The 24,475-nt window shown below is 39.3% G+C and overlaps 3 protein-coding genes across 4 annotated transcripts; 2 read left to right on the top strand and 1 right to left on the bottom strand.

Moving 5' to 3' along the window:
* The first annotated feature begins 981 nt into the window (after nucleotides 1-981).
* Nucleotides 982-5,083, top strand: LOC137724406 (TMV resistance protein N). The gene is made up of 4 exons (XM_068463149.2): nucleotides 982-2,752; nucleotides 2,862-3,137; nucleotides 3,249-4,199; nucleotides 4,285-5,083. Exons 1-4 carry the CDS (start codon nucleotides 1,142-1,144, stop codon nucleotides 4,828-4,830), a joined length of 3,384 nt encoding a protein of 1,127 aa, XP_068319250.2. The 5' UTR covers nucleotides 982-1,141; the 3' UTR covers nucleotides 4,831-5,083.
* A 3,537-nt stretch (nucleotides 5,084-8,620) lies between these two features.
* LOC148697193 (uncharacterized) lies at nucleotides 8,621-9,844 on the bottom strand. The gene is made up of 2 exons (XM_088693472.1): nucleotides 8,985-9,844; nucleotides 8,621-8,664 (listed from the first exon to the last, which is right to left on the bottom strand). The coding sequence occupies exons 1-2, from the start codon at nucleotides 9,790-9,792 to the stop codon at nucleotides 8,621-8,623; spliced, it is 852 nt and encodes a 283-aa protein (XP_088549598.1). The 5' UTR covers nucleotides 9,793-9,844.
* Nucleotides 9,845-10,296: 452 nt separating this feature from the next.
* Nucleotides 10,297-14,724, top strand: LOC137724407 (TMV resistance protein N). 2 transcript variants are annotated; one of them, XM_088695026.1, is made up of 6 exons: nucleotides 10,298-10,929; nucleotides 11,044-12,142; nucleotides 12,244-12,519; nucleotides 12,618-12,687; nucleotides 13,372-13,709; nucleotides 13,795-14,724. In XM_088695026.1, the coding sequence occupies exons 1-6, from the start codon at nucleotides 10,376-10,378 to the stop codon at nucleotides 14,482-14,484; spliced, it is 3,027 nt and encodes a 1,008-aa protein (XP_088551152.1). In that variant the 5' UTR covers nucleotides 10,298-10,375; the 3' UTR covers nucleotides 14,485-14,724. The 2 variants fall into 2 exon arrangements, with proteins under 2 accessions (XP_088551151.1, XP_088551152.1); XM_088695025.1 differs by having other exon boundaries at nucleotides 10,297-10,929; nucleotides 12,618-13,709.
* The last annotated feature ends 9,751 nt before the right edge of the window (nucleotides 14,725-24,475 follow it).

The following is a 24,475-nucleotide window of genomic DNA, read 5'->3' as shown; positions in this document are numbered from 1 at the left end:
GTTTTGGCATCGGCAATAGAATCCCATTATGTTATGGAGAAGAAGGGGGGGGGAACCCAAACCACGAATAAGTCTCACCTTGCAAAATCCATAGTTAATGACATTATTAGAGAAACTAAAAACTGATCATGAACAAGTTGAATATTAGAACGCACGATAAACAAAACTACAAAATAATAAGAATATAATAAATAAACAAGATGCCGATGCGGCTACATAACCCAAAAAGACTACATTGTGACTAATTTATTTTTCTATATAGTTACAAGGTATCATATATATATAAAATTGACATAAGTCTAACAGGCCCGAAAACGAAAAGGGCTAGGCCCAAAAAACCAAACAGTAAAATAAACCTAAGACTAATATTTTCCAACACCCCCACTCATGATGGTACATGACATGAGTTTGCCACCAGATGTGAATGCAAGCTCTGTTAAGTTATTTCTGATGCCAACTCTAATACGAAATTCTATCGATGCAAGTGCAAGATTCCAATGCTAGTGCCGATGTAAGATTCTAATGCTAGTGCCAATACAAGATTCCAATACCAGTGTAAATTTCAATGCCAGCCAGCACAAAATTCCAATACCAATGCCAATACAAAATTCCAATTCGAATTGATGGCAACTAAGGTTGTCAATGTCAGCTAATGTTGTCAATGTCGAACTTTGTCTTAATTTATACCACATTTCCTTGAACATGCTCTTACAATATAGAAAGAAACAAATTGGTGGCAACTAGCAACAGTGTAAAACTGAATAGATAGGAAAAGACAAAGTAATTCCCAAGTGGTAAGATAGAGGGAAATTCACTGGAAGAAATGCGTAAAAAATTGTAAGTTGTGAACTTGTCAGATCCTTTTCTTGGAGATCATTAGAAATCCACAATCATACCTGTTTATTATGCATCAGACCGTTATAAATTATTTTAAATTTAAAATTAAATATAAATAATACCTAACGAATTTAACCGCAAAATGAACACAAGGATCCTAAGATCTCCAGCGAGGATCCTTTTCCAGATCGAACTCGTATTATCTCTCTCTCATCTCCATTGATGTCGTCTTCTCTCATTTTTCTTTCTTGATTGGTTTAGAGATTAAGAAAAGAAAAAAGAAGTGAAAAACTGCTTGTCATTAATGACCTGCTTGGAGGAGTTGACTGCTGGAAGCGCCTCCTCATCTGCTCCGTCAGCTCGTCGATGGAAATACGATGTGTTTTTGAGTTTCAGGGGTGAAGACACCCGCAAGGGTTTTACAGACCATCTCTACGACAAATTGAAGTGGCGTGCAATCAAAACTTTCAGGGACGACCCAGAACTTCAAAGGGGAACTAGTATTCATCCTGAACTTCTTATGGCAATTCAACAATCACGGTTTGCGATTGTTATTATTTCGCCAAACTATGCTGCTTCCACATGGTGCTTGCTTGAACTGACAAAGATTCTTCAGTCCATGGATGAGAGTGAGACCATCCTGCCAGTTTTTTACGATGTTGATCCCTCGGATGTCCGACATCAAAAGGGGAGTTTCGCTGAGGCCTTCGTTAAACATGTGGAGAAGTTCAGGGAAGACATAGAGAAGGTGCAAGGGTGGAGAGATGCTTTAACAAAGGTGGCTAATCTTGCAGGGTGGACGTCAAAGGATTACAGGTACGAAACAGAACTTATCAAAGAAATTGTGGAAGTAGTGTGGAACAAAGTTCATCCTACATTGACACTGTTAGATTCTTCGGAGAAGTTAGTCGGAATTGAATTTAGATTAAAGGAAATATGTTTGCTTTTGGATATAGCGGAAAATCATGTTTGCTTTATAGGGATATGGGGGATGGGAGGGATTGGTAAGACAACCCTTGCTAGACTTGTTTATGAAAAATTCTCTCATAACTTTGAAGTTAGCATCTTTCTTGCTAACGTCGGAGAAATTTATGCAAAACATGGTTTAGTGCATCTACAAAAGCAACTGCTTTCACAAATCTTGAAAGATAAGGACGTACAAGTTTGGGATGTTTATAGCGGAATTACTATGGCAAAGAGTTTTTTGTGTAACAAAAAGGTTCTTCTCATTCTTGATGATGTAGATCAATTAAACCAACTAGAAAAGTTGGTTGGAGAAAAATACTGGTTCGGTTTAGAGAGCAGAATCATTGTTACCACTAGAGATCGACATTTGCTGGTCGCACATGGCATAGAGAAACAATATCAAGTTGTAGAATTAGACGAGGATGAAGCTTATCAGCTCTTTAATTGGAAAGCATTCAAAGAAGATGAGCCTCAGGAAAAATATTTGGAGCTCTCTAAGCAGTTCGTTAAGTATGCTGGAGGTCTTCCATTAGCTCTTAGAACTTTGGGGTCTTTTTTGTATAAAAGAGATCCAGATGCATGGAGTAGTGCATTGAACAAACTGAAGCAAACTCCTAATAGAACAGTTTTTGAAATGCTAAAAATAAGTTATGATGGACTAGATGAGATGGAGAAGAGAATTTTCCTTGATATTGCATGTTTCCATAAGTGGTCTGATAAAGAGCGAGTAATTGAAGTACTAGACAGTTGTGGATTTTGCGCTCGTATTGTGATAGATGTTCTTGTTGAGAAGTCTCTCTTAACTATTTCTGGCAAGAGTGTCTGTATGCACGATTTGATACAAGAAATGGCATGGGAGATTGTTCGATGTGAGTCTTTTGAAGAGCCTGGTGCACGAAGTCGTTTGTGGCTTCGTGATGACATATTTCATGTGCTCACAAAGAATACGGTAAGAAGTTATTTGTAAATATCAAGTTTGGATAGCATTATAAAACCTTAATGTTACACAGTACTATGAGACTTGTGGAGTTAACTTTTCCTTCATTCCTGTTTATTAGGGAACAAAAGCAATTGAAGGCATTGTCTTACGCTTGCGTGAATTTGAAGAGGCACACTGGAATCCTGAAGCCTTCTCTAAGATGTGTAATTTAAAGTTGCTTCACATTGATAATTTGAGACTTTCTGTTGGCCCCAAATATCTTCCTAATGCCTTGAGATTTCTCAAATGGAGATGGTATCCCTCCAAATTTCTGCCGCCAGGTTTTCAACCGGATGAACTGACTGAACTTAGTTTGCCCCATAGCAAAATTGATTGCCTTTGGAATGGAATAAAGGTAAATATATGTATAGAATAGTATTCATTCAGCAATTTTTTATCTTTTTGGTTAGAATACTTTGTAAGGCTTTTTGGACGGTGATCTCTACCTTTTTCATGTTTTGTGCAGTACTTCAGAAAGTTGAAATCTATTGATCTTAGCTACTCGCAGAACTTGACAAGGACTCCAGATTTCACGGGTCTTCAAAATCTTGAGAAGCTAGTTCTTGAAGGCTGCACAAATTTAGTTGAGATTCATCCATCCATTGCATCTCTCAAATGTCTCAGAATTTTGAATTTTAGAAACTGCAAAAGTATTAAGATTCTCCCAAGTGAAGTAGAGATGGAAACTCTTGAAGTATTTGATATTTCTGGCTGCTCAAAAGTTAAGAAGATTCCAGAATTCAGTGGACAGATGAAAAATGTATCAAAGCTTTATTTAGGTGGGACTGCTGTTGAGGAACTGCCGTTATCATTTAAAGGTTTGATTGGGAGTTTAGAAGAACTTGATTTAACGGGAATTTCTATAAGAGAGCCAGTTTCCTCGATCGGTCCTATGAAAAATCTCGACCTATCATCCTTTCATGGATGTAATGGTCAACCACCTCAGCCACGGTTCTCATTCCTCCCTTCAGGCTTATTCCCACAGAAGAGTCTTAGCCCCGTGAATCTGGTGTTAGCTTCTTTAAAAGATTTCCGTTCTTTAAAGAAACTAGATCTAAGTGACTGCAACCTTTGTGAAGGAGCCCTTCCCGAAGATATTGGCTGTTTGTCTTCTTTAAAAGAATTAAATCTTGGAGGAAACAATTTTGTTAACCTTCCCACAAGCATTGGTTGTCTTTCTAAGCTTAGTTTTTTCAACTTGAACAACTGCAAAAGGCTTCAACAATTACCAGACCTTCCGTTAAACAACAGAATATATTTAAAAACGGACAATTGTACTTCCTTACAAATGTTGCCAGGTCCACCAGAGCTGTGCAGATTACGCCGGTTTGTCTTCTCTTCTGTCAATTGCTTGAGACTAGTTGGTTATCAAGGTTCGAACAATATTATATATTCAATGCTAAAGCGATTCCTACAGGTACTCTCTCTCTCTCTCTCTCTCTCTCTCTCTCTTTATCTTCCTCCATAGTTGTGTGATATGGTGGTTAATTTGAATCGTACAGGAAATCCCTCATTTTGTTGACCGTTTTAGTATTATAATTCCTGGAAGTGAAATCCCTGAGTGGTTCACTAATCAAAGTGTTGGACACTCACTAACTGAAAAGCTACCTTTGCATGCCGGTAATAGCGAGTGGATGGGGTTTGCTTTGTGTGCTGTTTTTGTATCTCACGAGAATCCAGCCGTTGTTCGTGAAGTAGATTATTTGCAAAATTATGCAAATGAAATTTGTTGTCAATGGAAAATTCCTGGTTCTCAGTTCGAGGGTGTGTCTTTTTATAATCGTCTAGACCAGGTTGTATCAGATCACCTTTTGTTAGTCCTTTTGTCTAGGCAGCACTATAATTTTTTGGAGGAGAAACGCTGTCAGATTAAGTTTGGTTTCAAAACCAGACGTGCTGTTGGAAACAAGAAATGCTTGAAGGTGAAGAAATGTGGAGTCCGTTCAGTGTACGAGCAAGATGCGGAAGACCTCAACAGAACAATGAACCTGTCCAACAACAACAATTCTCTTCACGAGGATGTGCACATTCCACATTGTGATTTTTGACGTATCAGCAAACATACAAGCTGCCTCTGTTAAGTGAACATAAAAATCCAGGAATGAGGCAGGATCGAGCAGAAGTGGTAACTTCGACAAGGAAGGAAGCACTCCGGAAAAGATTAAAAGAAGGGACATGTCTCTGTATCTATTCGGAATCTTTTGTTCTTGTAAGTTCGTATGTTATGATCCTATGGAGTGAATCGTTCTTTCCCTGATGGCCATCTCGGAATCTCAGTAAACCTAATGCATTTTAGTTTTATCCTTGGATTGATGGTAAAAATGTTAAAATTTGTATTCAACGAATTAAGGGCTAAAGAGTACACATATTTTATTCATTGATAGCAATGAATCTGTTCAACCAAATGAAGTCAACTATCCAACAAAAATAAATAAATTAAAGAAGAAAAGATAATTGGCAGCATGTGATGTGCTTTGGAGCATTGAATCTGTCCAATCTGACTAAAAAAGTCAAAAGAGCCTCTTTCTCTCCTATTTCAGTTTCACCCAACACACCTAGACCAACTGGAAGTTCCCTTGTTTCTGACACGAAGCTAGCCTCTCTCTACCTTCCTGTTTTTTTGTTGGTTGTTTTGGTGTTTCTTCGTTTAAAGAAAAACGAAAAAGAAGTTGTCAGTAACTCATCAATGAATTTTTTGGAGGAGGAAAGTGATAAAATATGAACTTGCTAGGGTTTCGTGGTTTCTAGGGTTTAACCCACGAGAGAGAAGTGTTGAAGATGGTTTTGTATATTTGCTTAATGAAACAATTACAAGATGAAACATATATATAGGGAAGAAAAAGAACATAAGCCTAATTTTGCCTAACTTACCTATCTTGCTTGACTAACCTAACTTGCAACTTTGAACAAGAAAATTGACTAGCCTACCATTATTCCAACATGTTTATTTCATGCATTTTAATTGCTTTCCCCCTCAAGGTGGAATGTGAATGTCAATCACACCCATCTTGCCAAGTAATGAGTGAAACATCCCTTGTCCAAGCGGCTTGGTAAATATATCAGCCAACTGTGCTCCAGTACGAACGTAGGCTGTCGTGATAACCCCTGATTGAATACGTTCACGAACAACATGGCAATCGATTTCTATGTGTTTGGTACGCTCGTGGAACACGGGATTGGCTGCTATATGAAGAGCCGCTTGATTGTCACAATGCAGTTTTGCTGGCACATGATGATCAACTCGTAAGTCAGCCAACAAGTATTTCATCCATGTAAGCTCACACGTCGCAGAGGCCATGGCACGATACTCTGCTTCTGCTGAAGATCGAGAAACGGTGGTTTGTTTCTTAGTCTTCCAAGATACCAATGCTCCTCCAAGGAATATGCAATAACCCGTGACAGATCTCCTTGTAATTGAACATTGAGCCCAATCGGCATCACAATATCCAGCCAAGATTAGGTCCCCCTTTGAAGGAAATAGAAGTCCTTGTCCAGGTGCCCCTTTCAAGTATCGCAAGAGACGATGGACTGCATCTAAATGTGGTTTTCTTGGTTGTTGCATGTATTGGCTGAGTACATGAACTGCATATGAAATTTTTGGTCTAGTGATAGTAAGGTAAATAAGTTTACCAACAAGTCTCCTATACTTCGAGGCATCATGAAGAACTTGCCCTTCCGTTGGAGATAACTTCAAATTTTCTTCCATGGGAAATTTTGCAGGGTTGGCACCCAGTAAGCCGGCTTCATCAAGAATGTCAAGCGTGTATTTCCGTTGTGAGATAGAAATACCTTGAGAAGACCTAGCCACCTCTACGCCGAGAAAGTATTTTAATGGTCCCAGATCCTTGATTCGAAACTGAGTGTGAAGAAACTGTTTGAGATCACGAATGGCCTCTTCATCATTGCCTGTGATGATCATGTCATCGACGTAGATTAGTATAGCTGTGAATGAGTGATCACGTACCTTGGTGAACAAGGAATAATCGGCCTTGGATTGTTGATACCCAACTTGGTGTATAGCAGTGGAAAATTTGTGAAACCAGCTTCGAGAGGCTTGTTTAAGCCCATAAAGTGACTTGTTGAGTCGGCATACATTGTGCTCCCCCTGACGACGAAGACCAGGAGGCAGTTGCATATAGACTTCTTCCTCAAGATCTCCATGGAGGAAGGCATTTTGAACATCCATTTGGTGGAGAGACCAATGACGAACAGAAGCTACGGCCAAAAGACATCGGACGGTAATAAGTTTGGCAACTGGGGCGAAAGTCTTTTTGTAATCGATACCTTCACGTTGTGTAAAACCCTTGGCAACAAGGCGAGCTTTATAACGCTCGACATACCCATCTGAATGATACTTGACCTTGTAAACCCATTTGCAACCAATAGCTCGATGCCCGGGAGGGAGACGAGTGAGAGTCCAAGTCTGATTTTGTTCCAAGGCTAGGAGTTCAGCTTGCATGGCGGCTTGCCATGCAGGATCACTATTAGCTTGCTCAAAGGTAGTGGGTTCAACAATGTTGGAAATAGCACAAGCAAAAGAACGGTGTGAAGAAGAAAGATGAGCATAAGAAACATAGTGAGATAAAGGGTAACGTGTACCTGACATGGAAGAAGAGGTGGCACTGGGAGCAAGATAGTGTACATGATATAAATGATAGCCCTGAAGTCGTACGGAGGGTTTTGGAGGACGGTTGGAGTGGCAAATGGCAAGGGGAAGAGGGGAGGGAGCAGGCTCGGTGATGAGAGGGTCCGAGGAAGGGTTGGTGGCATGGATAGGGGGTGTGACTTGTGGTGGGTCGTGCGGTGGGTCGAGTGGTGTGTCGGGGGATGGTAGTGGTGGTAGGGGCATGTGAGTCGATGGTAGTATCAAGGGGAAGGGGGAGAACAACACTGTCAGGTTGGTGATCTGGGGGTTGGGAAGGAAAGGGAAAGGTGTCCTCATGAAAGATCACATCACGGGAGGTGGAGAATTTGTGGGTAGTGAGATCATAAACACGGTACCCCTTTTGACCAAGAGAATATCCAACAAATATGCATTTCCGAGCACGTTGATCAAACTTGTGTGTGGGAGTGAGATTTGTGGCATAGCATAAGCAACCAAACACACGCAAGTGATGAAAATCTGGAGGTGTACAATGTAAAAGCTCAAATGGGGTTTTGTGATGGAGGAGTGGTGTTGGTAAGCGATTGATTAAATAACATGCCGTTTGAACACTTTCCCCCCAAAAAATTAAAGGTAAATTGGCTTGAAAACGAAGTGCTCGCCCAACATATAAAAGATGGCGATGTTTTCTTTCAACGACCCCATTTTGTTGGGGAGTAGAAGGACAAGAAGTGTGAAACACAATACCCTTGCTATAAAAAAAAGAACGTAAAGAAATGAATTCAGCCCCATTATCTGCCCTAATCGTCTTGATCATGCGATTGAATTGTGTTTGAACCCAAGCAATAAAAGAACGTAACAACCCTTGTGTTTCAGATTTTAAACGCATAAGATGGATCCAAGTAAATCGTGAATAATCATCAACAATAGTCAAAAAATATCTAGCCCCCGAATGAGAATTGACTCGATGAGGTCCCCAAATATCACAATGTATTAAATCAAAAGGTGCTTGAGATGAAATAAAGCTTGACGGAAAAGACAAACGAGTTTGTTTAGCAAGGGGACAAATGTCACACAAATGGCTAGAATCAAACATAATAGTTGGAACTTGCTTGGTCAAAAGTTGTAAGGGACCAGTGGAGGGATGTCCTAACCGTCGGTGCCAAAGGTTTGAATGACGGTTGACATTGTGAGCTAAATGAGGATTTTGTGTTGACGACAAGTAATAGAGCCCATTATATCGCTTGCCCAGGCCAATCGTCCTCCTCGTAGCCATGTCCTGTATCACACAAAAGGTAGGAAAGAAAATCACTATGCATTGTAGAGACTCAGTGAGTTTGCTAACGGATAACAAATAAACTTGAAAATTTGGAACATGTAACACATCATCAAGTTTAAGAAGAGGAGTTGCTTGGACGGAACCAACAGATTCTATAATGGCTTTTCCCCCATTCGGCATTTGTACATAATCACACATAGATTTCTTGTGAAGCAAGTGAGGTGAAGGAGATATATGATCCGTTGCCCCACTATCAATGATCCAATATAGGTTTTTCTGTGGTAAGGCTCCTGACATTTTAGACAGAGGTGTAAGAGTACCTGTGGCATTTGCAAAACGGTGAGGATTACCATCCAAGTTGTTTTTCTTGAGCATGGCCATGATCTGGTTGTACTCTTCAGGAGTGAACTTGGGGCTGTCACCGTTGGTTTCATGATGGTGCTGATCCGTGACTGTGGCGACTTCACTGCCAGTCTTTGTTTGATTAGCCGCAGGTTTCTTCTTGTTAGGAGGAATCATCTTTTTGCCATGGTATTTGTGCCCCGGTGGAAAGCCATTGAGATAGAAACACCGATCTACGGTATGATATTTTTGATCACAATATGAGCATTTAATAGAGGAGTTACCTCGTTGTGCAGCAGATTCCCTATGGCTTGTCAAATGCATCGCATGCAAACTGTTGTTATGACGAGTGAGAGATACCTCCACTTGTTTCTCTTGTTGTAAAACAAGAGAGTATGCCTTCCGAGTGTCGGGAAGTGGCTGCATCAACAAGATTTGCCCACGTACTGCGGCATAGGACTCGTTTAATCCCATGAGTAACTGCATCACTCTTTCCTTTTCATCACGTTCATTGATCTTCTTCAAACCCCCACAAGTGCATGTTGATGGCTCATGATAGGACGTCAATTCATCCCACAATGCCTTTAGTTTGGTGTAGTAGACTGAGATCGATTGTTGCTCCTGTCTGTGCTCAACAATTTCTCTCTTAATTTGGTAAACACGTGAATCGTTCCCTTGAGAGAAACGATCACGCAAGTCAGCCCACACATCTGCTGCTGAAGTGTAGTAGGAAACGCTGCTTGCAATGTCTTCATGTACAGAATTCAGGATCCATGCGAGAACCATGTCATTGCATCGTTGCCACAATGCAAATTGTTTATCTATTTCAGCAGGTGGGTCAATGGTTCCATCGACCAAACCTAGCTTGTTCTTAGCACTTAGACTGATGCGCATAGCACGGCTCCATGTGTTGTAGTTATCTCCTTGAAGGGTTTTGGAGACCAAGATGTTCCCAGGTTGATCAGAGGGGTGTAATAAAAACGGGTTCGAGAGATCAGTAGCCATCTCTAATGGTTTTGTGTTGGTTCCTGAATCACTCATGATGACGATGTTGTTGGTTGTGGTGCGGAAGCGTTGAAGATAGGTGGGGTATTCAGAGTCACCAGAAACGGTGCTCTGATACCATGATAAAATATGAACCTGCTAGGGTTTCATGGTTTCTAGGGTTTAACCCACGAGAGAGAAGTGTTGAAGATGGTTTTGTATATTTGCTTAATGAAACAATTACAAGATGAAACATATATATAGGGAAGAAAAAGAACATAAGCCTAATTTTGCCTAACTTACCTATCTTGCTTGACTAACCTAACTTGCCTAACTTTGAACAAGAAAATTGACTAGCCTACCATTATTCCAACATGTTTATTTCATGCATTTTAATTGCTTAATAGAAAGAATGGAGAGGTGGGACCGTTCCCGGTTTCGAAGGGAGCTGCTCGATGGAAGCGCCTCCGCATCTGCTCCTACAGCTCGCAGATGGAAATATGATGTGTTTTTAAGTTTCAGGGGTGAAGACACCCGAAAGGGTTTCACAGACCATCTCTATGATAAATTACAGTGGCGTGCAATCAAAACTTTCAAGGACGACCAAGGACTTGAAAGAGGGACATTTATCTCTCCTGAGCTTCATAGTGCAATCAAAGAATCTCAGTTTGCTATTGTTGTTCTTTCGCCAAACTATGCCTCTTCAACTTGGTGCTTAAGTGAACTCGCAATGATTTTCCAATGCATGACAAAGAGGGGGACAATTCTGCCAATCTTTTACAATGTTGATCCCTCTGACGTACGACATCAAAGGGGGACTTTTGCTGAAGCTTTCACAAAGCATGAAAAAGAGCATAAGGAAAACATGCGGCTGGTGGATCGGTGGCGAGCTTCTTTAACGATCGTGAGTAATCTCGCAGGGTGGACTTCAAACGATCGGTAAGCAAAGTTAACATGAGCAATATATACTCGGATGTTGTGTTCCTTTTACCTTCTTTGGTGATTAGTTTTTATTTATTTTTTATTTTTTATTTTTACTTTAATTTCTTGTAGGTATGAAACAGAGCTTATTAAAGAGGTAGTCGAAGCCATATGGAAAAAGGTGCATCCTACATACACACTCTCAGGTTCAACAGAGAACTTAGTCGGAATTGATTTCAGATTGAAATATATAGATATGCTTTTATTTGTTCGTGCAAATGATGTTCGCTTTATAGGGATATGGGGGATGGGCGGGATAGGTAAGACAACCCTTGCTAGACTAGTTTATGAGAGAATTTCCCATAAGTTTCAAGTTAGTAGCTTTCTTGCTAATATCAGAGAGCGTTCTTCGAAATCTGGTTTAGCTCATCTACAAGATCAACTTCTTTCCCTGATTTTGAAGGAAAAAACTACACAAGTTTGGGATGTTTATAGTGGAAGTGCTATGACAAAGAACCTTTTATCTAACAAAAAGGTTCTTCTCATTCTTGATGATGTTGATGAACTAAACCAACTAGAAATATTGGCGGGAAAGACGGATTGGTTTGGTCCGGGAAGCAGAATCATTGTTACAACAAGAAATGAGCGTTTGTTAATCGAGCATTGTATAGATAAAAGATATGAGGTTTTGGGACTAAATGATGATCAATCTCTTCATCTCTTTAGTTTGAAAGCCTTCAAAACAGATCAGCCAGATGATGATTATGTGGAACTATCGAAGTGTTTTGTAGATTATGCTGGAGGCCATCCATTAGCACTTAAGATTTTGGGATCTTCTTTGTATAAAAGAGGCCAAGATGCTTGGAATAGTGCGTTGGATAAAGTAAAGAAAGCTCCTAACGCAGTAATTTTTGAAACTCTGAAAATAAGCTATGATGGCCTTGATGAGATGGAGAAGAAAGTTTTTCTTGATGTTGCATGTTTTCATACTGGGAATGACAAGGAGCGAGTAATTGAAATACTAGAAAATTGTGGCTTTTGTGCTCGTATTGTGATAGATGTTCTCATTGAGAAATCTCTTTTAAGTATTTTGGATGGGTATGTGGTGATGCATGATTTGACACAAGAAATGGGATGGGAAATTGTTCGACAAGAATCCTATCAAGAGCCTGGTCGACGTAGTAGGTTGTGGCTTCATAATGAAATCTTTCACATATTCATGAAGGATACGGTAAGTAAGAGAAATATGCGTTCTGTATAGCAGCCAAATTAATTTGAATATGTATAAAACTTGCTTATGAAATTAACATTCCCTTTCTTCTTGTTTATTAGGGAACAGAAGCAACTGAAGGCATTGCCTTACGCTTGCCTGAATTAGAACAGGCTCAGTGGAATCCTGAAAGCTTTTCTAAGATATGTAATCTAAAGTTTCTCCAACTTCATAATTTGAGCCTTTCTGTTGGCCCCAAATATCTTTCCAACGCCTTGAGATTTATCGACTGGAGTTGGTATCCTTCGGAATCTCTTCCTCAAAATTTTCAACCGGCCGAACTTTCTGAACTTAGTTTGCATCATAGCAAAATTGATCGGCTTTGGAGTGGAATGAAGGTTAGAGAATTGAATAAAAGACGTTATACATTTTATGTTTTTTGTTTATTTATATCTTGCCAGCTAATGATTGTGTCATCTTTTTATATTATCTACAGAACATGTCCTGCTTGAAATATATCGATCTTAGTCACTCTCAAAACTTGACTGCGACCCCAGATTTTACAGGTATTCAGAATCTTGAAAGGCTGGTGCTTGAATCTTGTACGAATTTAGTTGAGATTCACCCATCCATTGCAGTTCTTAAAAGGCTTAAAATTTTGAATTTTAGAAACTGTAATGGTATTAAGAGTCTTCCAAGTGCTCTAGAAATGGAATCTCTTGAAGTTCTTGTTCTTTCTGGCTGCTCAAAACTGAAAAGGGTTCCTGAATTTGTGGGAAACATGAAAAAGTTATCAACTCTTTCTTTAGATGGGGCTGCTATTCAGGATGTGCCTTCTTCGATTGATCACCTAATTGGGCTGATTTCGTTGGATCTCAAAGATTGTAAAAGTCTGTTATGTCTTCCTACTGCCATTTGTAGTCTGAAGTCTCTTAAAAATCTAAACGTGTCCGGATGCTCAAAACTTGAGACAATTCCGGAAAATTGGGAGAAAATTGAGTGTTTGGAGGAGCTTGATTTGAGTGGAACTGCAATAAGAGAGCCACCGTCATCTCTCTTTCTTATGAAGAGCCTCAAAGTACTATCACTACGTGGATGTAAAGGTCCACCGCTTAAATCATGGCATTCATTCCTCCATTTTGGCTTATTTCCAACAAAAAACCCTGACCCCATGGGTTTTGCTTTGACTTCTTTAGATTATTTGTATTCTTTGAGTAAATTAGATCTAAGTGACTGCAATCTTTGTGAAGGAGCAATCCCAGATGATATCGGTTGTTTGCCCTCTTTAGAGGACTTGGTTCTTCGGGGTAATGACTTCGTTAGCCTTCCTGCAAGCATTAGGTGGCTTGATAGTCTCAAGTTTTTGAACTTGGACAGTTGCAAAAGTCTTCAAGAATTACCAGACCTCCCATCAAATGAAGAATTAACTGTAACAACTGATGATTGTACTTGCTTAAAAGTGCTGCCGCATCCACCAAATATAAGTAGATTGAGGTGGTTTTTTTTCAGAGCAGTTAATTGCTACAGATTGGTTGGCAATAAAGCGAGGAATAACATGATATTTTCGATGTTACAGCAATTCCTTCAGGTACTGTCTCGCTCGCTCGCTCGCTCTCCATTTATCTTTCTAAAAGTTGTTTTTCCTGATATAATTGTTCCTATATATGCTACAGGGAACCCCTCCTTTCGTCATTCACAGTTTCAATATTGTAACTCCTGGAAGTGAAATACAAGAGTGGTTCAATATTCAAAGAGCGGGAGATTCAATAATTGTGACGCTGCCTGATGATGTACATCCAACTAGAAGCAAGTTGATGGGATTTGCTTTATGTGCTGTTTTTGCACCACAAGAAAACCCAGCTGCCCTTGAAATTGATTCTTTAGAATGTCATGCATGTGGAATTAAATGTCTTTCGACGGTAACTGGATCAACGAGTGGCAAAACGTCTTTGCTTGTGAAAGGGGTTTATTATCATAAAGCCGGCCAAATTCAGTCAGATCACCTTTGGTTACTCTATCTTTCTTTTAAAGGCTATGATCCTAGGAATTATTGGAAGGGAGGTTTCCATCAAATTGAGTTTTCATTCAAGACCTTTTGTTCGGGGCCAGAAACCAACAAATGCTTGAAGCTGAAGAAGTGTGGGGTGCGCTTGGTGAAAGCAGAAGACGACGACAACTCCTACAATAGCATTTCTCTTTATGAGCCTATGGAAGACCCTCATTGTGCTCTCCCCGAATCAGCAAATGCAGAGAGTGCCATCCATATGAAGCGAACTACTGAACATTTTGATGGCGCGGGATCAAGTGGGAGCTCATCAATCTCTACTAAGGAATCGGTTAACAAAAGATTGAAATATGACTGATCGTCTTGTGCCTATTAAATCATCCGGTTTCTCCAAACAGTGCTTGGAAGTAAAATGCTTTTCTCAGAATTCATTTCAGTAAACCATTATCTCACTCCTCGTTGCAGTTATTAGTACTGTACTGAATTTCCTGATTTTTAAATTTAAAAATTCATTTTCTGATTCACAAGGTGATTTGCTACCCGCCCATTGGGGGCTAGGCAATATATAATTTCATTGTAACTTAAGTAGTGTTTAGTAGCCATATCTTCATGTAATTCAAATGCACAACCACACCTTTTCTCCCTCTACCTAATTGCTTGTTGACTTGCTATGGCGCCCAAAATAAAGCAGCTTCCCTTAACAAATATAAATTCATTGAAAGAATCCCTAAGCAGTACGATTGGATTATTAAACTAAAACCAATGGTAGAGAAAATCATCTATGTTCTTAATGTATGCGAAACGATGTAGAAAATATGGCTCCTAGAGTTTCGGAATTAGATAAAACTAAAATATGTGTGTGGCATTGTACCAAAACCTGTGTCGTAACTTTGAATGACTTTGTTTGAGTTAATATTTGAACATTGGACTTCGATGAAGAAAAGCCCAAGAATACCTGATTAAAGGAGACTTACCCGAAGCCCAGCACTAAGCCCATAAGCAAATTGAAGCCTTCTCAGCTAAAATACAAGCCACGTGCTTGCCATTGAAGTGACAAGTGATAAAGACTAACCTACTACCAGCCAAAGAACACTTTTCAGTGGCATTACAAGTAAAAAATTGATGACTCACTACCCTCCAAGTGCTTTCGGGTAAGAACAAAGTTATAGCAGTCGGGCTAATCTGCCTATAAAAGGAGGAAGAGGCCCCATAGACAAGGACACTCAACCAATCAAACAAACAAACATACAAACTCTGCTCTAAAGCCAGATTTGCATCCAAAAGCTGATATCAACCCAGATTCAGTCCTTTTTAGCGACAAGCTATCTCTTGTTCAGTTTAAAGCTCTGCTATCTCCCTTAGTGGTGTAATATCGATTCCCTTGTGTAAACTTGTTTACCATCCATCCCTTTTTAGCATATAAACCCCTATTAATTCAAAGAGAAGCGATTGCAAGAGGTTCAACCTTGCCATACAAGGTGAAATCTTGCTCGAAGCTTTTTGCTTGTTATCTAAAGTTGTAGATCTATTCCTTAATGCATTCTCATGTATGTATTCAAGTTATTTCCATCAGTTTTCCTATTTTAAGAGTTCCATTTGCATTTGGATATGGTTAGTTTAATAGATATTTTATCATTAAAATCAATCAAGAACCAAGTAAATGACTTAAGGGGATCTGGACTCCCTTCATTCGAACATACAAGACTATGAACTAAAAGTCCTTGTTTACAAGGCAAGAAAAAGAACTTAATGTGGACTTAATCCATCCACGACAATCCTTTGATAACAAGGAGTCCGAGTAACTTGGGGCGCAAGTAATCGACTTAAAACACACTTGTTCTACATCTGCTATACTGAGAAAGCAGTGGCATACCTAGCACTCAGTTAGTTTTGATTGCGAGTCTCAAGGCCTACACCTAAGGCCCCACAAAGGCACCTTTCAGAACTAACTTTGTCCTCTTCTTATAGCACATCAACAAGTAAGAGCCCGACTACACCTACAAAGTGCCAATCCTTTAGGGAGCTGTGCTGAGGTCTGAGGAGCCTTCTCCAGAGAAATCTTCACCCAAACAGACTTCACAACAATTTGCTCAAGTCTTGGGGAAGAAATCAAAGATCATCCGCATCTTTCCTTGAGCTCTTGGAAATATGATGGTTTCATAGTGTTTTCAAGCCTTGGCATATTTCTCGGTGGAGACTGTAAATGTTTATGTTTGGTCTTCAACTTTTTTTGTCAATGCTCAAGTTCAACCATTTTTGATGTTGCAGTTTGCGGAAATGAAGTAACTAAGTGTAATATACAACAGTTCTACTTGAAACCTGCAACATATTAATGTAGGGCCTAGTCCTTTCTATTTTGCCACATTTTTCTTCTTTCCCTCTAGAATTCTCATCTCATGGATGGAGATATTGGACCCTAATTTCTTCTCTCTTTTTTGTGAGAAATGTGAGTAGGAATTTTGCTGTTCGGTTGAGTTTGTAGAGCTTTTATTTGTTAGACATTCTCAGTTCCTGTCGTCGTCTTATATATCGTTCCTTCTTGTTAAGCATTCCAACAATGAAAGAAAATCATGGTTATTGTTGTGTTTCATATAACTGAAGAAAATAATGATGAAATGTGTTTAATTATTCTTCTTTGTTAATTAAGCTTAAGTTGATATCTGTTAATATGAAAAAACTAGCAATATTTGGAAGACTAAACAAATTTATTGGTGTTAAATTGGATGAAGTGGAAAATCTTAGTTGGACATCTGAAAGATCGAGGAAGACTAAACAAAACTTGGGGACGAGTTATCGAGCAATAGAAGCGTATGAAATCAAATTTGGACTCGTCCAAATTATTACATGGTGCATCATCATATTTAATTCAAAGATGGTTCATATTTTCATTTAAGTCATGATTAGTATTAAATTAAGTTCATGCATAGTTTTAAGTCATGGTTCATGTATGAACTTTAATAAGGGTAGTTAACCTATTCATGGAAGGTTGTTCCATGTGTAGACTATTTAAAATCCCTACACATGTACGGAAATGAATGATTCATAAATTAAGAATTACTTTTAAACTTGGTTTATTGAAGAGTGTTTTTCTTCCTATCCTTAAGCTCTTATCTCTTTGGTGGATTCCTTAGAGTGGCGAGTTGTTTATCTTTGAGTGTTCACTTGTGGTTTCTCTTTGATCTCTATTATCCGATGTCAATGTTGCAGTGTGCGGAAATGAAGTAACAACTGCATTTTATATTAGTTGTACTTGGAACCTACGTCATATTATGTAAGGTCTAGTCCTTTATGCTTTGCCACTTTTTTCTTCTTTCCCTCCAGAATTTGGTTCTCATGGATGAATATTGGACCCTAATTTCTTCTTCTTTTCTTTTTTATTTTTTATTTTTTATTTTTTATTTTTGAATGTGAGAAATGTGAGTCGGAATTTTGTTGTTATTGCATTTAGATTAGGGTTTAAATTTCTTCTATTTTTTGTGAGAAACGTGAGTTGGAATTTTGTTTTTATTGCATTCAGATTAGGTGACACACCTAACCCCGATATCCTCCAAATACCTGAGGTAGGCACATGCTGGCTGACACTCGAAGGTGACGAAGCCATGCTAACATGCATGTGAAGTAACGAACATAAATAAAACTTATAAATTTAAATACAATGCTTATGCAATGGAGAAATGTGTTTAGAACATACAACTAATTCGAGACACTAAAATAGGAGTAAAATAAAATTGAATGAACAAAGAGATGGGTCATACATCGAGAGAACTCGAAGATGCCGATGCGAAAGTGCTTTGATGCTTGGATTGTACGCCTCGATTCTAAGTCCTGAGGGGGCGCAAAACAAAACATGAGTGACCAAGTTGATATGTAGGTAGTAATAAAGCAATTAATCTTTAATGTAATATTTAATGTGAAACATGCATATAAATTTTGCGCGAACCACTCAATGTAATATTCAAATACAAACCTTACTAAAATAATATAATAATTTTCAACCGTCAGTAAAAATGATAATGATAATGCATGACATGTTCATAGCATATATCTAATTCAGAATACAAGTGGAAGGTGCTATTACAAGTGATGTCAAAGCAGAGAGGATGTCACGATATCACTGGTAGGGGAACGCCTCGTAGCTCGGATCGTATGCCTCATTCCTATGTCCTAAGGGGGCACAAAACAAACATAAGTGGAACAAGTTGATATATAAATAGTACAAACATAGTTATTTCACAACGTATTAACCCCCAAAGTTTATGCAAACTCATATAGTATAATATGTAATAGGTTTTCTGAAAACCCTAGCATGCCATAAAACCTTTCATAAAACATATATTATATATGGTGTGCTAACTAGTGGTATCAAAATCGCATGAAGGCTCTACATCACGCACCCGTAGGCAAGACATACGTCCGTAGGCAGAACATACACCATGCGCCCATAGGCAGAACATACACCACTCGCCCATAGGCAGAACATTAACCACTAGATAAGCACAAAACATTGATAAAACTCTGATATAACGATTGAATTTCAGAAAATGAACTTTAAAAATGGATCCAGGACGTCAAAATTACCTTAGGAGGGGTTCTGACCGAAACCTAAAAAAGTCAACAAAAAGTCAACGTTACCGATCAATGGTCAACGAACAGAGTTGACCAGAAGTGAATGGTCAAACGGGTCGGGCCAATGGGCTAGGTTAAAGGCCAGTCAAAGGGCCGGGTCACGGGTCTGGGTCACTGGCTAGGTCTGCGTTTAAGGCTACCGAGCTGAAGACCCAAGTTTAAACGGCCTAAGGCCTAAGTCCAAAAGGATTTGGGTTGATTGGGGTTAAGGGTTCGGGCTCACACGGGCTTGGGCTTAAAAGCTTGACCCAAAGGTTTAGATTTGGGTTGGGCTGCAAGGTTGGGTCGAGTCCCAACCTGGGTCCAGATCTAGGTCTGAGGGATTTGGGTTGGGTTGACCTGTTTTAAGGCCACGCTTTGGCCGGTTTCTGGGCTAGTCTTCAAACGCTTGTAACTTTTTTGTTGCTCAACCAAATTAAGTGATCCAAACATGAAAGTTGTAATACTTTATGAGATGAAGAGAATGGTACCTTGCACGATGGCCAACTCATTGTGGTTTGGCCGAAAAATGGCTCGAAAAGGGTGGTGCTTGCTGGAAAGTTTGGAAAAGCTACTCCGAGCTATTTTATGCAGTTAACACGTATGTACAACTTCAAACAAACTTTGATCTAACCTTAAAACACATCCCAAGAGTTTTTAGAAGCTTACCAATGTTGGAAATCATGAAAACATGTTGAGGAAGATGATGAATAGTGACAACATTACTAGAGGGTTCTTCACTTGTCACGAGGTTCCCGAAGCTCTTCTGTCCACGTTGCATTGGTTTGGGGTTGCTATGTATATGTGTGAGTCAGTCACAGAGAGGAGAGGAAGAGTTTGTCGAGAGAGAAGGCACAGGGAAAGGGAGAGATAAAGAGAAAGAGGGAAAGTGAAAGAGAAAGAAAGAGAGAGAGAGCTTTTTCAGAAAAATAAAAGAAAAGGGGAGAGGGGGACTCACAGGTCCAAAAGGAAAAGAGGAAAGAGGGGGGAACCAAAAAGGAAAATGGGCGCTTTTTCAGAAAAATAAAAGAATAGGGAAGATGAGGACTTATAGGTCCAAAAGGAAAAGAGGAAAGAGGGGGGGAACCAAAAAGGAAAATGGGCCCTATATGGCACGCAAAATAAGATCCAAATAGTAACCCTTTTGAAATAAGTATCCCAAACTTAGTGATAAAACACAAAATTTAGGACAGGGTTTCACACCTAGTATGCCATAAAACCTTTCATAAAACATATAACGTATATAGTGTGCTTAGTAATGGTATATATATAAGGCATATATATATATATATACAATATTTGATTCGCCCGAAGGCATATAGAACACTTCTTCATTCATCCGAAGGTTCTACATCATGCGCCCATAGGTAGTATCATTCACCCGTAGGCACTACATCTCCCAGCCGAAGCCAATATAAGTATCTTCCGCCCGTAGGCCTTCATTTGCCTGGAGGCTCCTACAGCACCCACCTGAAGGCATGTAAGTATCAATCACCAGTAGGCTCCTACAACACTCACCCTAAGGCATATAAGTATCACTCGCCCTTAGGCAGAACATACGCCCTTAGGCAGGACCATCCGAATAACCACTAACTAAGTACATAAGGACATTAACATAATATTTCTAATATATATATATATATATATATATATATATATATATCTTAATCGGAGTTCAATAGCTAAAACGTCATATCGTAAAATCACGTCCTCAAGTATGTATGTGGTCATCCATCATTTATACCAAAAGGAATGTAAGGTTGATAAAGCATGTTATTGATAAAGCATGGTAACCAATTCACTCATAAACGTTGCATAAAACGTAATCACAAAATCATGCTTTTCATGTATACATTTCTAATAGTAAAATATGTATTTTTGGAAAGGGTCCACTCACCTTACACCTTTGGCAAAGAGCCGTGCAAATAAGGGTGGATGGAAACGTCATACACAATTGCACCTAAGCACATAAAGGTACCAATTAATAAAACTTTATCATAACATTTGCATTGGGGAAAATAGACGTCGGAAACGAATTGAGGACGTCGAATTACCCTAAGTGGGGTCCCGGGTAAATTTCATAAAAGTGAGCACAAAGAATATTGCAGAGAATATTCCTAAACCGAATATTCCATCTGGGTTGGGCTGGTTCTAATTAGGTTTTGGGCTTGGGTTGTTAGCACTGTTTGAAGGGAAAACTATAATTTACTTTAAATGAGGGCAAATACAAGAAAGACTTACATGTCATGGGTACACTACTTGATAACCATTCCTGTCAATAAAATCATGACATGTGTAAGTTTTTGTACATATGTCAGAGCGTCATGGTGGTGGTGACGTGCCATATAAGTTGTTCTCCAAAACTAAGGAGAAAAGGAACGCGATATTAGTAGGGGTAAGCATTTGAAACGGTACAAATACCATTCCATACTGTTTTGATACGGTTCAGTTTTGTTAAACCCCAAAAATAAAAAATTGATTATAGAACCCGACTCAATTATACTGACGATTGTTGTACCAAATATGGAAACGGGGCATACCGAACAAAAATCGACTTTATGTCTAAATATTTCTGCATTTGGGATATAAATGGGCAATAAATATATAATATTTGGAGCAGGGGTTAGGGCAAAAGGTTGGACGGCTACAAACTTAGAAAAAAATTCGATGATCTTTTTATTTTCCCCCTAAGTTTGGGAATTTTTAAATGGTTTTTTTTATCCAAAATGATCTTTGAGATTTACATAATACATCACTTTGGTCCTTGAGATTAAAAATCAATAGAATTGGTTCCTAAGATTGTCCACCATCCATTATTTTGGTTATTCTGTTAAAAACTCCATTAAGTGGTCCCAGAGCTCATACCGAAAACTGAGAATTTTAGCCGGAAGTTTGGGCAATTTTCAAAGCTTCGTAACTTAATCGTTTCTTAACCAAATTCGACTCCTAATATATTAAAATTAAGATAGGAAAGTGTTGAACAAGATTATACCTATTTGGAAGCCCAATGATTGCTGGAGATGGCCGAAAAATAGTCTGAAAGGTGACTGGTCTGCGGGAAAACTGGAAAGCTTGCCGAAAATTGGGTAAACTTTAAACATTTATAACTTCTTCAATACTCAATGAAATCGAGAGATTCAAACTGAAAATAATACTGATTGACAAGACGAAGAGAATGGTACATTTGTTGACAGCTAACTCGCCGTGGTTTGGCTGGAAAACTGCTCGAAAGTTAGCCGAATGTACAATTCTCTTCGTCTTGTCAAGCAGTATTATTTTCAGTTTGAATCACTCGATTTTGTTGAGTATTGAAGAAGTTATGAACGTATAAAGTTTACTTAGTTTCTGGTGAGTTTTCTAGTTTTCCTGCGGACCAGTCACCTTTCAGGATATTTTTCGACAACACCATTGTGTGTTAGCCCTCCATTCTCTTTGTCTCATCGAGAAGTATGATTTTCATTTTTGAATCACTAGATTTCGTTGAGTATTGAAGAAGTTACGAACGTTTAAATTTTACCCAGTTTCTGGCGAGTTTCAATTTTCCCACGAACCAGTTATATATCAGGCTATTTTCTAGCCAAACCATGGCGAGTTGGCTATTGAGAAAGGTATCATTCTTTTCGTCTCGTCGATAAGTATGATTTTCACTTTTTGAATCACTCGAATTCGTTGAGTATTGAAGAAGTTATGAACATTTAAAGTTTACCCAGTTTCCGGCAAGTTTTCCAGTTTTCCCGTGGAGCAGTTACATTTCAGGCTATTTTCCGGCCATCTTTGGCAGCCATTGGGCTCTTGTTCAACATTTTCCTATCTTCATTTTGATATATTATGGGTCGAATTTGGTTAAGAAACGATTGAGTTACGAAGCTTTGAAAATTGCTCAAACTTGTTAAAAATCTCAGTTTCCGGTATGAGCTTCGGGACCACTTAACGGAAGGACCAAAATAATTAATGGTGGACAATCTCAGGGACCATTTCTATTTATTTTCAATCTCAAGGACCAAAGTGATGTATTATGCAAATCTTAGGGACCATTTTGGCTAAAATTCATTCTTAAATTTTTAAGTTTTGCACGACGAAAATCATATATTTCATAGTGCAAAGTAGATAAAATTCGTGAGGTTAAATACAAATTTTTTCGGGTAAGGCTCAAATTTTCTCCCAAAAATTTTCCTAAAAAATCCAATTTCCCTCTAAATTATGGGTTTACCTGATGAAATGCTTGGATTTTTGTTGGGCAAACTTTATTTCCGACTGTGCTATTTTTTGCTCTTGCCCGAAAGCAACTGGAGGGTAGTGAGTCATCAGCATTTTTACATGTTCTGCCATGCAGAAAGTGCTTTTGGGTTGAGAGTAGGTTGATTTCCATCGATTTTCACTTCTCTTGTAAGCACCTAGCTTTTGCATTAATGGGAGAGCGTCACATTGTCTCGAGATAGGTAGTTGGGCTTGGTGCTGGGCCTCAGGTGGGCCTTCTTACTTTAGCCCTTTTAGGTTTTCCTTACTTTAGGCCCAAAGTTCAAATATTGACCTAAACAGAGTCCCCTTTAATCATTGTTGAGGCTTCAATCCCAGGCGCTTATAATGATGAAATAGCTGTTGCACACGCACGTTATCCCTCGAGACACCGTTCGAAGCAACCATTGAGTAACCGCGCCTTCGCACTAACCCAAGAATTTCAATCGTCAGTTAACCATTTATTATATAATCCCTACTTAATCCCTTCTAACAAAGCTCCAAAGCCATCTCGAGCCTTCGAATTTCCAGAAATCCCAGTATACTCTTGCCTCCTTAGTTCTTCAATTCCTACTCCCTAATCTAAACTTTTCTGATCTTTCCCTCAAACTCTTCCAATGGTACCCAAAGTTGTTCAAACCCAACCTCTCTGCGAAATTGGTGAGAGGATTTCCATTATGTGCCCCTTGCTTAACGGCCTTCATCGTCCTCGGGCATGTCTGTAGACACTTTATTTCTTCGAGGAGGGAGGAGTACACTCTTTAGGACCTGCATGGACTTCAGTGTCATTGAGGAGTAGCCAAGCTATTTTAAACGCACCGGTAGATTCCACTTGTGAATATAAAGCTATATTCTATTGAACTGATCTCCACAAGCCCAGACATCCCCATAGCTTATGCCTTCTTGATCACTTTATCATTATAGGTGTATGCTTCGAGATCAATTACCACGGCTTCTATGACGACGATTTTGGTAGGACTCGCGAAAGAATGCTCCACGATAGAGGCAAAGATTATGGAGGCATCCTCTAAAATTGAGAGGTTGGAGGAAAAAATCGTTAAAATTAAAGATGCACCCAGTGGGAAACCATAGCTTTCAGGCCATTTCCCGATTGTTTTCTGGCCACAGGATAGGTACAACATTCATCTCCTCCGTAGCTTCATTTTGATCTATGGCATGACGTGTAATTGTAGAGTTTTGGGTTGACCGGAGCTTGGAAGCTTTGGCATTCTTCTTCATGGAGACCTACCGACCCACGACCTTAAAACGGGTCGAGCCAGACCCATCACCCTTAGATCGCCCCAACTTGTTGGGCTATGGAACCTGGCCTTTTGGTCAGCCCAACCCCGTTTACCCTAGACCCCAAACCCTCAAGCCCAAGCCTAGTCCTAAGCTACCCAAACCCAATTGTACTCAACCCAAACCCAAAGTGGAACCGGATCCAAAACTTGGCCATGCAACTGGCCTAAACCCATTTGAGAACCGACCCAGCCCGTTGACTTGGTAGT

This window comes from Pyrus communis, chromosome 5 (genome assembly GCF_041283825.1).
Source record: "Pyrus communis isolate YQ-2024b chromosome 5, ASM4128382v1, whole genome shotgun sequence".
Classification (NCBI taxonomy): domain Eukaryota; kingdom Viridiplantae; phylum Streptophyta; class Magnoliopsida; order Rosales; family Rosaceae; genus Pyrus; species Pyrus communis.
Note: the sequence above shows the minus strand (reverse complement) of the source record. Positions and strands in the feature narration are given on the sequence as shown.